The sequence below is a fragment of the Papaver somniferum genome, chromosome 11 (genome assembly GCF_003573695.1).
Source record: "Papaver somniferum cultivar HN1 chromosome 11, ASM357369v1, whole genome shotgun sequence".
Lineage (NCBI taxonomy): Eukaryota > Viridiplantae > Streptophyta > Magnoliopsida > Ranunculales > Papaveraceae > Papaver > Papaver somniferum.
This window is the reverse complement of record NC_039368.1, coordinates 17,633,227-17,648,114: the sequence shown is the minus strand read 5'-3', so window position 1 is coordinate 17,648,114 and position 14,888 is coordinate 17,633,227. Positions and strand designations below refer to the sequence as shown.

Genomic DNA, 14,888 nt, shown 5'->3' with positions numbered 1-14,888 from the left:
TCTTTAACCCTGTCTTATGCAGATATAATGACCAATCAAACATACAAATTTTTTTTTTTTTGCTACTTTTGTTTACATAGAATCTGAATGTATTGCTCAAAATACCCATATCTCTTTTTAGTGAAAACCAAGATTCGAAAATAAAAAACATCCTTGATTCCTTGCATATCATTTTTTCCGAGTTCAAACACAAAACCGAGCCATTAGGTATTAGGATTCAAACCCACCTCAAAGTTTTGTTGAAATCATCATCAGCCTGACAAAGAAAGAATTATACCTAAGACATTTGATCCAAGTATTGTCAATCAAGCAGAAATGGTGACACCTGATTATCTCTGTCGCCCCTTCAAACGGTGTCCAACTGGTTCACCTCCATACAATAGAACCACAAGCACCACCAGCCGATCAGGTTCTGGAACGAATAATTTCGATACAAGCATGGTGATCATTCTTGCAGCTTTACTATGTGCATTAATCTGCACACTAGGTTTGAACTCAATAATACGTTGTGCATTACGTTGCAGCCGCCGATTCAGGGTAAGCACACGTACTAACGAGAACATTGTTTCACGTCTTCCGGATATTGGGCTTAAAAGGCAGGTATTGTGTCAGATTCCGGTAACAATATATGGGTCATCAAAAGGAGGCAATAAAAATGCTCTTGTCTCACCAACTGATTGTCCAATTTGTTTGGGAGAGTTTATAGAAGGTGAGAAGTGTAGGATATTACCAAAATGCAATCATGGGTTTCATGTGAAGTGCATAGATACATGGCTTTTATCACATTCATCTTGTCCGACTTGCCGGCATTCATTACTCGAGTTGCCGACAGCTCAGCCCCTATCTGAGGATTCAGGAAATACGCCGCCAGTGACTGTAATTATTGATGATGTGAGTTGATAATTAGATAAGGAATCAAGTTATAGATTACACTTGAATAGCAAAATGAATACCGCAACCGCTGAAAGACATATATATGTGCAATGAAAACGTCTTGTCCACATTCTTTTGATGAGCTATTTGGACCACCTCGATATACAATTGTTGCACAAACGAGTTGTCAAGATCTTACGGGCACCCTTCAAATAATCAGAGTAGTAGAATAAGCTATATTTTCCTTTCTGATAGAATTTTTATTCGTTCACTTTTTTTATAAGAATCTATTCTTCTTTAGAAAACATCAGTCATAGTTTCAGATTTGTTGTCCAATAATAATTCTTATTCATGAGAATCTCTACTCAATTTCTTGGGAGAGTTTGAGAAAATAGAATTCATGCTCTTTTGTTTTTCTTTCTTTCATTTGATCTTGCACTGCATTTATCCATACATGATGTAAGTTGAGATCAATCATTTGTTCACTGTGAAGTTTTTGGATGGCTAGCTGTGCCATCCACAGTAGAAAGTCTGTCGAAAGATTTCTTGTACATGAACTTTGAAACTCGGAATCGAGTTTAGAATTTATACCGGCAATAAGATAAATATCTCTAAGAAGCTCTATGAGAAGCATTCAAACGATTGAAGAAGCCACCGCTTATTCTCATCCACCAGGTCTATATGTCAGACAGTGGGAATTAAGTACTCGCGTCTCATCGAGCTTATTACACCACCCTGGAAGATAGTGCAGTATAATCTCAATAGACAGATGTTGTGATGATACCCTCAATAAAACATTTGCAATGTTTGAGAAAATAAAATACCAAAGACAGTAACTACGAATTCTAACTAAGGCTTAGGTCGAGCCAGCACGACAAACATCAAAGACAATATCTAAGGCTTCGGTTGGGCCAGCATGATCAAAGACAATATTTACGAATAACTGTTTTATTAAAATGTTATCGATGCACTACGAGTCGACAAAGCATGCTTATATACACGCCAGATATTTTAGTGTCAAGATGATTCGAAATCTAACATATATTGAAGGATAAGTAGTAATTAGGTTACCTGGTCATTAAAAATTAAGGAAAAAAAAAAGGTTTCTCTTAAATGTAGTCCACACTTTTTTTAATCATAGCCCAAAAATTTTAAGTTAAAACGAAAAACCAAAAATTAAAATGAAAAACCAAACAAGTCTTAATTTTTGATAACAATTAAACTTAAATCCTTCTTCCTCAAAATCAAAATAAACGCTAACTTTTTTTCTTTCTTAATCATGCTTAAGTTAATCATGATTGTCCTTTTAGTATTCTCGCAGACTGAACAATTATGTATAAACCATTGAACAATTATGTATAAACCATAATTTTTACTTTTTTTCCAAAATAAAATAAACTCTGATTCTTATTTTCTCTAAAATAAATTTTTCTTAATCATGATTACATCAAAATTGTTGGTGTATATACCAATTGTGAATTGTTCCTTTAAAAAAAATCCACAACAACGTAAATGGAAATGGGATTAACTAAGGTTTTGAATTCTTTTCCTACGACCAAATCTCCTAGGAACTCCATAAACATAATCTATAAAAAAAAAAAACTACAACATGATTTGTTGTCTTCTTCTCAATCATGATTATATTAAAACTGATTGAGGATGTTGATTATTCTTAAAAAAAAGTTTAATTATGTCAAATATCATAGATAAACTTGATTAGATAATCAACTTTTTTTTTACTGTTGGCTAAATTAAGCACTTATTTAAATGGGCTATGGTTAATAAATGTGTGGGCTACATTTAAGAGAAACCAAAAAAAATGTACTCCTCAACACTGCTTAAGCCTTTGTTTCATATGCTCTTCAAAGGAATCTGCTCGTGCTGCAAATATGATAACATAAGAATGCTTTTGCCATTGATTTATTTGCAGCATTAGGCGAAAACCGCACTATCTAGATTTTGAATGCAGTAACATTATACCCATTAGCCAAAATATATTATTGTTTTTATTTTTCTGTAAAACCTACTAATATCGAAACCAAAGTCTGAGCATTTTGTTTATAAAATCTACAACTTAAAAGCATTAGTTGGGCACATGATTGTGCTTATCTGTCATAGAATCGACTGATTTTTGCATCTCGGAAAACATGAGGCTAGAGCATTCGACATAAACAGACATGAAGGTACGGTACAACCATTATTATCTCAATTGTACAGGTTACACTTGGCAGAATAAAAAACGATATTGAATGTGTATAACCTGCAAATGAAGACCAAAATATTAGTATCAAAAAAATAGGTATTCACTATTCATATGTAACGTGATTGAAACATTTTAGCAGTAGAACACTCACATGTAGAACAAAACTCCAAGGTAATATTTTGTAGGAAAATAAAGTAAAAGATATTATAAAGTGCCTAATATAGAACTGATTCTGTATAGTTGATGCTGAGCAAAACCAAAATTTCAACCTCTACACAACAAAGATCCCTCTTTCCAAATTTCAAATTTTGGCGAGATAAACGTAGATGGTGCATAAAAACAAATGGTTCTTTCGAAAGATCGTACATTTTGGTGAATGTGAACCCGAGTTAATTGCAAATGATGAGTTTATGCAGAAGCACATAAAAGATCTCTGCAGTAAATTGAATTTGATGTTTTTGCAAGATAATGTACGCAGGATTGCACTATGTTCTGCAAATTATTCAAGTCATCAAGTTTTGAAAATCTAACCTACCTGAAGTAGAAGCTACCCTCGACATAATAATGCATTGCATTGCTAGGTATCAACACTGCATCCCTGTATGCAAGAATTTTAAATCTAATCAGTTCCTTTAATAAAAATACAGGTAGAAAGAAGAGAGCAATAACTCTCAAAGGTTTTTGTAGGTATCTATCGAGTAATTGTGTGTATGATATGAGTCCAGACCCACCTGAGTCATCACCTCTTATGATTTGAAAACTTTGTAAGTAAGATCCATGAATATATGTATGTAGCAGAGGGATGGTGGTGTCAGTGGTTATTGTAAGTGGCCGTGATAATGGCTTTGGGGGTTACAGGCTTAGGACGGTAATAGAGAAGATGAATTTTCATTACCTACTCTAAATTAGGTCGATACTTATTGTATTTTTAGACCGTAAGTGGTACATAGGTAATGTGTGGGTGGTATTTAGGTAAAACCTCAAGTAATGTTCTAAAAAATGAAAAAGGATGGTTATATTTGACTATATTTTATATTTATAAATATTTTCATACCTATTTATAATATAATCAAATTTTATATTTTACGATCCACCGATAACCATGAATCGCCGCTTCACTCTTCAACCTACGCATCATTTCTCAAAAACAGAAAACGAGTCACGCTCCGCTTCACGCTTTTAATGCCTTAGTTGGAAAATTGATCTGAGAATGGATGTTCCTTTGGGAATTGTAATGACATACATGTAGTGGTGCAGGATAAGAGCTGTAGCAGTGCAGGTTAAGATGTAGTGGTGCAAGATACATAACTGATGCAGTGTAGGATAAGCTCTTTTGAACTGTAATTTCCCTCTAACTCTGCTAGCTGTCTTACGTGTATTTGTTGGTCAGGTGTGCGTTAGTCTGTCCTTAAATACACTTACTAAATGTGGCGTGTCTGTAATGTGAACTTTATCTTCTTTGTAGAAACAAGTGTATTTCCTATGATTGATACAATATCATTATGGTATCAGACAGGGTAGGTTAGGGTTTTTCTCCTCACCGTTTTCGATCCTGCTACTTCAATTTCTTGATCTGCTAATCAATTTAGCTTCATATACTTTTCCTGTATCAATCCGAGAAGATTTACAGTGTTTCAATCTTATTTTCAATTCAAGATTTCAAGATCTGCTGATCTTTTCTTTACTTTCTTGATTTTCTTTTATCACAATCTCACTACTTTCTTCTTTGATTCTGTATTCTGTCTTCATCATCGATTTAAATGGAGAATCCAACATCAAATTCCTTTTCTGTAATTCCACTAAATAAATTAACAAACTTTGATCATCTCAAATTGAAGGATAATAATTTCATCACCTGGCGTGACCTAATGAATCCTGTCATTGTTAAGTACAAACTCATGAGATTTCTCGATGGATCTCATGAAGGCCCACCTCAATTTACAAATCCTAGAAATCAGCAAAACGGCATTGAGAATCAGCTTTACACCGATCGGATGGATGAAGATTCAACAATCATAATGTGGATTAATTCAACAATCTCAGTCTCAGTTATTGCCTACTTCTCAAGATCTACTTCCTCTCATCAACTATGGAATAAAATTGAGGATTGCTTTGCAAGAGCTTCATCAACTCATTCCATTCAACTTCGAACCAAATTGATCTATCTAATTTAAGGTTATCGATCTATTCCATCTCTCATAAATGAAATCAAATCACTATTAGATCAATTAGCAGCAGCAGGGGAAATCATTTCTGATAAGGAACTTGTTGTTATTACAGTCAAAGCACTCAACTCAGATTACATTCCTTTTGCCACATCTATGAGATACATAAATCCTCATATCACAAGCATTGAATTACATAAAAATTTGTTAAGTGAAGACGCAGTAGTTAGTGGAAGACTCAAAATTCAAAAAGAAAAAACTGAAGTCAAGGCTTTTGTTGCTAATAGAGGATCTTTTAGAGGAAGTTACTACCACAACAATAGAGGCAATTACATAGGTAGAGGCTATTCTAGTCCTAATGGTGGCAGATATTGTTAGAGCATTGCTCGGTTGAACCCACCAAGCGTTGGTATGTCAAGTTTGGTTGTCATATTTTAGTGAATCAAAACTCATTTAAAGAGTCGCTTGATTATTTACTAGAGTCAACTTCATATAGGTTGTAAGGACCCTCGAGCTTGTCAACGCTATTAGACCGGTCAAGTGTCGAACTAGCCGATAATAACTCGATTAGTTTAATACGAACGTTAATTAATAGGAATTAATCTAACAACGATTTAGATACGAATATAGTTTCGTTATATAGATCTCGAAAAGTTTCATGGAATAGACTACTCGAACGTGTCATTCGGATACTAGACGAAGAAGAAATCATCTGAGCTGTGTGGAGGGTAAAATGGTCATTTCATACTCAGACTTATCAAGGAAACCGAGTTATCTTCTATGAGCACCGAAGGTCTGCCATTATCTTTTGGTTGGGTGCCTTTATGATGGGTAGCTGGCCTTATCACCAAGACGTGTCGAAGAGAAACCCATTCTCTTTTCTTCTTTCTCTTATTCTTCTTCATTCTCTTCTTCTTATCTTCTTCTTTCTTTTCTCTTTCCTTTTCTTCTCCTATTCTTCCTCCTCTGTCGAATTCGAGAGATCAAATAGAATATTTATGATCGGTAGAAGGTGGAAAAGATCATGGGGTAGCTGTTAGAGATGGTGTTGTTGTCTGATGATGATCCCGACTTGAAAGATGAAGTGAATTAGGATTATGGAATCGGTTATTTCTTTGAATATTTACAAGATATGATATAGAGCTATGGCGAGTTGAAGAATCGTGGAGATGAACTGCGGACTAGGGTTTCCGAATATGGTTCTTAGAGTCGGTTAAAGATGATATATGGAACTATGGTTGGATGAAAAACAATGGGTCAATATTTAATTGAGGTTCTGAAGTGGATTTAGTAATGAATCAGTGAATTATGGTTGTGTTATGTTCTACCCCAAATTAAGAATTAAGGTTTGTAGATCGATTGAAGCTGTAGAGATGTTTGAGAATTTAATCAGGAGTTAGGGATTTTGTATGTGAAGATGAACGGTTTGAATTAAACAAGAAGATTAGAATTTATGTTTTTCCCTAATTTGAGAATCAGTGATGGGTGGAAGAATTAGGTTATGGTTTGTGTTGTGCTGATGAGTTCTGGGTAGTCTTGGGATGTGTTTGTGAATCAAAATCAAGGTGAGAAGCAGAATCTGATTCAGTTGCTTGAGGAAAGCTATATTGTGGTAATTATCCTTCTCAAGGAATTTGGTAAATTTAATCCTTTCTGTTGTTTCTTATGTGATTGTTGTGTTCTATGTCAGCACAATCGACCAGATTGCAGATATTTTTACTAAGGGTCTTCATGCTCCGCGCTTTACTCTGCTACGCTCCAAGCTTAATGTCAGCTCACTGCCCTTGAGATCGAGGGGGATAATTACACACATGTAGTGGTGCAAGATAAGAGCTGTAGCAGAGCATGTTAAGATGTAGTGGTGCAGGATATAGAACTGATGCAGTGTAGGATAAGCTCTTTTGAATTGTAATTTCCCTCTCACGTGTGCTAGCTGTCTCACATGTATTTGTTGGTCAGGTGTACGTTCTCTGTCCTTAAATACACTCACTAAATGTGGTGTGTCTGTAATGTGAACTTTATCTTCTCTGTAGAAACAAATGTGTGTTTCCTGTGATTGATAAAATATCGTTAAATTGCACCATTACGACGTTTTTCAGTTTGAGAGAAAGATGGTTATTAAGAAATATTCTCATGGCAAATAGTTATATTTCACTTCTAAATTTTACGGCCTTTCTCTGTACTTATGAAGTCGTTATGATAGGTCAGTATGGTATAGCCGAAGATATAGAGTGTAGAATCGCACAATTCAACTTCAAAATGGTAAGTGCTGCAAAAGATAACCTATCCAAAGCGAATGAGCTTGGAGAAGATGGATTCGGCCATGTTTATAAGGTATATAAACATGCTTAGTATCCTGATGGTAATTAATATGGATGGAACTTATAGTGGTACTTTTGGTTTTATTGTAGAATGTGAATCCTTGCGCTGAACAAGCTCAATCCGACTATATTAATCGCAAATGTTGTTTTGTGTTGTAACCTGTAGGCAAAGGTACTTGGTCTACTGACAGAAAGACAAAACATGTATGAAATTGTTACTCCACCTGTAATTGGTCTACCGACAATAAATATGTTGTTCTTTTTTACTAAGTAATACTCGCCATTGCACTTACCAATAGTTGTTCCATAAAGTAGGTTGTGTAGTGCTGAAAGGTGTACTTATTGTATATCTGCCCGAGGAACTGTCTATTTACGGTACATAAGGACTTCCCAACATATGGCATACATGGAGTGATCATAGATGGTACATTGTGAGTATGAGGAGAGCTCACGTATGTGCCTCTTCTACCTCTCAGTTGCTTGCCTCTTGGAGCTTTTTGGCGGGTGCTTTTTGTTTAGAGATACTAGTTTTCACCCGTGCGATGCACGGGTTTGTTCCTTGTTTATGAAATATTGGATTCAGGTTTCAAAATTGATTTAATTAAAAACCAAAAGTTTTATTAAAAAATTAAGAACATATAATAAGCTCGTAACCCCAAAAATAACGTGCTTAGATACCAAGTGTCAATAAATTAAAAACCATTAGTAATTGGTAATCATAGCTTATCGTTTCAAATTATTTTCATAAAACCAATTTTCACTAAAAGTTACATCAATATATTTCAGAATTAAGAACTACAATTGTCTAAAAAAAAATACTTTGAAAAACAATACTTGTAGTAAAAATCGTACATACGAAATCCATACAAAAAATTATCTAATGTCCATTCAAAGATCCTATTTCATTGGTTTATTTCACATTCGATGCGTTGTGTCCTCTTTCACTTATTTTTCCATGATAATTTTTCTTTTTCTTTTCCTCTAGCACGATACTGCAATTTAGAAATGATCTAATCTTAACTCGTGGTTTTTTCATTTATTGCGTGTAAATAAATGAAAATAAATGTATATGTACCGGTGAAGTCAATAAATATATGGTGGATTATATGTGTGCAAAAAATAAAAGGATTGAAATGTCAAAATAACGTTAACCCATAGCTTAATGGAATTTATGCCCATGTAAATAATTGGTGAAATTTGGGTGAGTATATGTGTACCCGTGAGTTGTAAGATGATCTGGTGTATTACGGGTGAAAATTGACCTAGAGATATTCAACATTTCATAGCATAAATTTCCGGGTGGTCATGAATTATACACTACACCATTTTTAGTGATTAGCAACGGCTGAATTTAGTTGCAAAGCAGGGTTGTAATAGTTTCCTGTTGTTACGAAAGTCGATGTTGCAAATTTTCGCAACGGTTTATACGGCGTTGCGAACTTTCGGTTGTAACAGTTTGTAACTGTTGCGACGTGAAATTGTCGCAACAGTTTCAAACATTTGCGAAATTAGCTGGTCGCAACAGTTCGAAACAGTTACGAAACTGGAATTTCGTGACCGGTTCATGCAGTTGCGAACTTTTTGCAACATCAAAATATAGTGGTTCTGACTGGTCAAAACCACTATTTGACCGGTCAAAACCAGAGTTCCCTGTGACAAAATCAATGCCAGTCTAAAGCAGTGTTCCCCTGTAACCATAATTCTATATTAGTATAAGTACCATTAGGGTTCAAACCTACAAGCATCATCAATCAGCATAAGCAAGCCATGGTCTATGTTAAAGTTACTAGAGACATTAAGTGTGAACTATCAAAAGAAATGACATTTAAGTGTGAACTATCAAAACAAATGCAAGTATAGAAACATCTCATACATTTCAAATACATGTTATAACAATTTAAAATTCACTCCCCACTTTTAGCCAAGGTCGCCAATTATGAGTCAGGACCTGAATTTGTACATGCCAAGCTCTCACTATGGAAGTCCCTTTATTCCTTTGGTATGTATTCAATTGGATGCGGAGTGTATCTGCAACAACAATAATAACAACATTGATCAGATTGCGCTGTGATATCCACTTGCAGATTAATTCTATAGGCTTCCACTCGTAACAAGCACTACACCAACTCACGGCTAATGCAAGGTGGATTGGTGCAAATTGAATATACTATCCATTGAGATTAAAGAAAAGCTTACTGCAAGCTTGAGGGATGGAATAAAAATAAAAAACAAACTCAGATAAACAGATAAACCAAGTAACTTTGAAACGCAATTTAGTATCTGACCTAGTGTTTGCAAGCAAATTGCTCGGAGCTCCACTTCTGGGAAGACCTCCTCAAAGATTGTAATCATGAAGGGAACCAAATATAGTTGCTTAGCAATACCATATTCTAGGCAGAGCTCCTCACACATAGGTTTTAACAAAGTTTACCTTCAATGTCGCCTTGTTCTTTACCAGATTTAAGTTACCCAGCCTTCATACGCATACTATAAGTCTAATGACAAAAATTTTATAGAATACGTAGTCAAACACCAAACAAGTTGCTTAGGAAAAACCATAACTGCAATTACAACATTTTAATGGGTGAAAGAACTGGTGATAGATTGATGGAGGTGATGGTGGTCTGTGGAGGTGGAATGTATGGTGGTGACGGGATGAATTCAGTTGTGAGGGAAACTGGTGGTGAGTTTTAGAGATGAGATGTTGAAAGTTTTCACAAACAGGTGAGAAGCAATTCTCCTATGTCCGAGAGGTGTAGATGATGCGAATGAAGTACCGATGGTGGTGATTCTCGAGCCGGGGTGAATGGAAGGTTGGAGAGGATCTAAAAAGCTCCTCTCTGAACTTTTACAGTGCAGGTAGAGTGCAGGATTGTCTTGGACCAGCGATGTTTTCTGCTGATTGTTTCCAACCCCTTTTATAGCCAATCATACCCTGCACACGAATTACATAGAGAGCCGACAGTTAGAATCATATACAGAATCAAAATCACTCAAAATCTAGACCATAGAGCCATTACAATTGATAATAATTACATAATCAAAGGGAAACAATTATCATAAGACATACCCAACAATCCTAGCTCAACAGTCAGATGTTAGTCCCTTGTAAATACATATGAGAATTTTACCATCCTAGTATGTAACATTCAATTCAGTCATAATAATGTGTGTTTGTTTCAACTCATCACCTACAAATGACTCGCACACTAAACATTATAGACGTATAACATAATTTTGACAGTATAGAGAGATTCATAATCCGACCATATTCATCAAAATTTGAGCAAGGCATTTCAGTAGCCTTACCAACAGATATCGCCATAGTGCTTCTTTGGTATCTTCATCAAGTAAAGAATTTAAGTGTGTTATTACAATTTTCCATAAACAAGGAAAAAAAATTAAGAAGCAGTTGACTTGTACATAAGATAGTGAGTGCACTAGCTCCTGCAAGTTATCGGCTAAAAACCCAATTTCGTCCCACAGAATATGACAATGAGTAGGCCTCGTTGTTCCCTGATATTTCAAGAAAATAAAGCATCGGGATATTAATATCCAGAAAAGAACGGCGATGAACTACAATTATAAGCATGTACACATAAGTAGAAATCATTGTTGTGGGCATGACATATCTGTAGGTCAGTAACTGTACCTGCACTATAAAAAGAGTAATGCTATCAAACCCGCATTGCAAGCTTGTACAAAAACAAAACAAGGAAACTTTGTATCTCAAGAGGCCTTCTTAGAAGAATTCAAGAAGGTGATAAAAGAGTGGTTCACCATCTAAAGGAGAAACCAGTTAATGTCGCTCACAGTTAACATACATTTGATGGAAGTGGCATCAAGAGAATATTATCCAACAAATTTGAACTAGAAAAGGTTTCCACTCCTGTTTCAACTTTGTTCTCATTAAAAACTTTGAATTAATTCTGTAAGCTAATGTTAGTGTTTTGAGAATTCTTGCAGAAATTGAATGTGGCACTAAAATACTTACCAAGAAATCGCAGTAGGGAACTGTCCAAGGAGTATCTGCGTGTAACTCCGGATTCACTGACCCCATCAACTAGTTTGCCTCCCTGTGGAGCCGTCAATCACGTAAATAACAAACCTCGTCTCAGTATTGGAAAACCGCATCTAAGGTTCAACAAATCTTCATACCAATTACTAGTTGTGTTCATTCCTGACAGTCTTATGCAAAATTGATGTATGCTATCACATAATGAATGAGGTGCTCAAAATGGTCGGTGCAAATGATGAGAAAATTGTGCCAGAAGAAGAGTTCAAGAATCTCGTACTGGAGACTGTTGGAAGTATTATGTTGCAATTAGAAGGAAACACAATCTTAGTTTCTTCGAACTCTATAGTTCACGAGCCCCTAGCTACAACACCAAAAATATTCCCTTAACAATCACTGGTGTAATAAAACTGAGTTAGTAGTATAGTAATTATAATAAGTTAATCATGCATTATATAGAAGGGCGTAAGAGCCCATGGTCAAGAAAAGAGTCATCATACATTACCCTAACCAGGTGGAACATTATTAGGAGATTCATTTTAAAAAGAACTTGATGTGATGATTTTCCTGTGCAGTAATCACTATAAACTTTGGCTACAATTTCAACTCAGGAGGCTTGTAACGAGCATCCTTATTGAGAAATTCGCAAGCCTACAACAACAGAGAGACTTAATGCTAATATTTTGGTCTACTAAACGACTACTCAGGCAATGTCAACAATCAAAAGCTCACCTTTATGGTTTAGTCTAGCTCAATGTTCCGAAAATGGTTAAACTGGGACTCACTAACCCCGTCCCTGAAACCAAAGATGAAAAAAATAAACATGCATGAATGGATAACTAGAACGAAGATAGAGCAACATGCAGTAATTATGCATAGTTATATCAGTGCAGAACATTACAAAAACAACAAGATCAGTGCTCTACCAAATGTATTAAGTAAACTGTCTACAACCCTTGGTTTTAAACTATCAACCGCAATGATTACAGATCAAGCCTAAAAGTAATAAATACCAAACCTTGGTTCCTTGTGTCTCAGAAACCAGTGTCTTTCAAGCATTTCTCACAGAGTAAATAGATGGATCCTTCAGTTGTAAGCCCTGAATCACAAAGCAAAAAGGTTAGACCATAACCATAATCCTACAACCAACCTAACAACAAGTACCACCACAACAGCAACAACATACAAGGAAAATCCCTTTCAAGCACAACTTTCTTCCATTCAACAAAACCCATAACTGAAAATGTGTAAAAAAAATTGAGGACCCATACAAAAATTGGATGACTGCTAACAACCTACACAATTCAAACTAATCAAAAATACCCAAATCCACATATTAAAACCATATAAATAAGCAAAAACAATTACAAATAAGGAAAACCTAATTTGTGAAATTGAAATCAAAGTAAGTAAGAATGTTTATATACCTTAAAAGTTGTCTCTCATGAAGTTGCGGAAGCAGTTTTAAAATGGAATCAAGAGAAGCTGGGTGTTCCTGCAGCTGAACAACCATCAATGGAAGATGAAATGAAGAACCCTAACTTCATCAATCGAAAAAAGAAAGGAAACAACAATAACCCATTAAACTCTACAAATATTGATATAACCCTAACTTTAGAACATGAAGAATATTTGAGATTTGTTAGTCTCAGAATAAAAAAAAATTACCCTAATAAATTGATCGGCTTGATTTGGGATTTGAGATCTCTGAAATCAACAAGTAATTCAACCTTGATTTAGGATAAAAGAAGATGAATGATTTCGATAATCGTCATCTTTGTGTATGAAGAAGGAGTTGAACCCTAATACTAAGAGGGGGGAGAGAGAGAGAGAGAAGAATGAGATTTTTGACCGAGATTTAAATCTAAACCCGAGTCGGTTTTGAAGCTGACTGAGCACTGAATGGGCTGAAACCGAGTCAGCCTGAAAGTCTGGGTAGCCACACTCACGAGTGACACGCGTACAACTCCATTATGTTGCTAATCGTAACAGAAACAAGTAGTTGCGAATTTTGTAACTAAGGTAAACAACTGCAAATTTTTCGCAACTGAAGTTCGCAACAGTGGCTAAGCTGTTGCGAAATCTAGTTACTAATCCTTGAATTTGGTGTAGCGATAGAATGTTCTTGTGCATTTTAGGAGGACAGAGTTTTATGAGTTTTTATATTTCAATCTTGGCGAATTATAAGATCACCAAGGAGAATTTTATTTTCCTCCAATTTCTACAATGATATATATTTTTTTCCAATATGATATTTGTACTATATACTTTGGCATTATGTGTATATGATGTTCATTTTTTTTCTCATCCTATATATAGTTTTTATTTTTTCTTTTTCCTCTTGATCGACAATGAGAAAAAATCTATTGATTAGAAAAGGGTATAAAAAGACTGTACCCAGAAAAGGAGAATGGAAATAGAGAAGAGGAGATAAAACCAAGGTAACATGCCGTCTGTGACCCATAAAGCAAAAAGCCTCGCAAAAAATTATGGTGGGTTAAAGTATACATTCTTCCGGTTCTCATTCTTAACAACAACATTGTAGGTTACATTTTCAAATTCCTTGGAGGAAAGACACCATTGAAACAACGAATATTTACTTCACTAATAATATTAGTTTAATTGGATAATCGGCGAGGGTTCTTCTATGTGTTCAGAAAAAAGCCAAAAAAATACCCCCTATGGAGCAAAAATGAAGTCCGTTTGTAACGGTGCTTTGGATTTTTCATCGCAAAAATTGAACTCTCATTATTCTTTTTTCCATGAAATTGGATCGGCAATCGGAGAGTCATCAACTCCGGCTACGGTTAGGCACGATCAAAACTATCGGAAGTCAAAATGATTGATGGTAATTGCGACATGAAAATGGCAAGACAACCATCATCTACACTCCTAATTTTGATCCTGGCCAATGATTACCAGCTAAATTCAGCCGTCGTTATTACAAAGTTGTTACAAAAATATGTTACAAAATAAGTATTACATACATATTACACTTATAAATGTTATTAAATAACTGTTACGAAATTTATTGCAGAAAACCGTTGCAAAACTGTCACAAAAAATCAACCTCTACATTTCCACCAAAGCGCTCCAAACTTCTCTCCCTTTCTTCGGTCGGCCACCGCATTGAGTTTATCTAGTAATATATAGCTGTTAATTGTCTTTTTGCTCTAGTATATGTATCCAACATATGAATTGCTGGTATACTAACCAAAAGCAATGCCTTGAAGCTACGCATGATACTATTGTGTCCTTCTAAATAATACCATCCCGTCTCATAGAAGATGGGTCTTTCAATTTTTCATTTA

The 14,888-nt window shown here is 35.2% G+C and overlaps 1 protein-coding gene and 1 long non-coding RNA gene across 8 annotated transcripts; one reads left to right on the top strand and one right to left on the bottom strand.

Moving 5' to 3' along the window:
- The first annotated feature begins 315 nt into the window (after nucleotides 1-315).
- On the top strand, nucleotides 316-900 carry LOC113324184 (RING-H2 finger protein ATL74-like). Its single transcript, XM_026572507.1, has one exon. It carries the CDS (start codon nucleotides 316-318, stop codon nucleotides 898-900), a length of 585 nt encoding a protein of 194 aa, XP_026428292.1.
- Nucleotides 901-9,245: 8,345 nt separating this feature from the next.
- LOC113323252 lies at nucleotides 9,246-13,391 on the bottom strand. Of its 7 annotated transcripts, none has more exons than XR_003347496.1 (9): nucleotides 13,246-13,391; nucleotides 13,005-13,078; nucleotides 12,596-12,676; nucleotides 12,310-12,373; nucleotides 11,721-12,228; nucleotides 11,557-11,638; nucleotides 10,872-11,078; nucleotides 9,848-10,497; nucleotides 9,246-9,590 (listed from the first exon to the last, which is right to left on the bottom strand). It is a non-coding gene; the product is annotated as an uncharacterized LOC113323252 (long non-coding RNA). The 7 variants fall into 7 exon arrangements; XR_003347500.1 differs by having other exon boundaries at nucleotides 11,557-11,941; nucleotides 12,078-12,228; XR_003347498.1 differs by having other exon boundaries at nucleotides 11,557-11,941; nucleotides 12,083-12,228.
- Nucleotides 13,392-14,888: the final 1,497 nt, after the last annotated feature.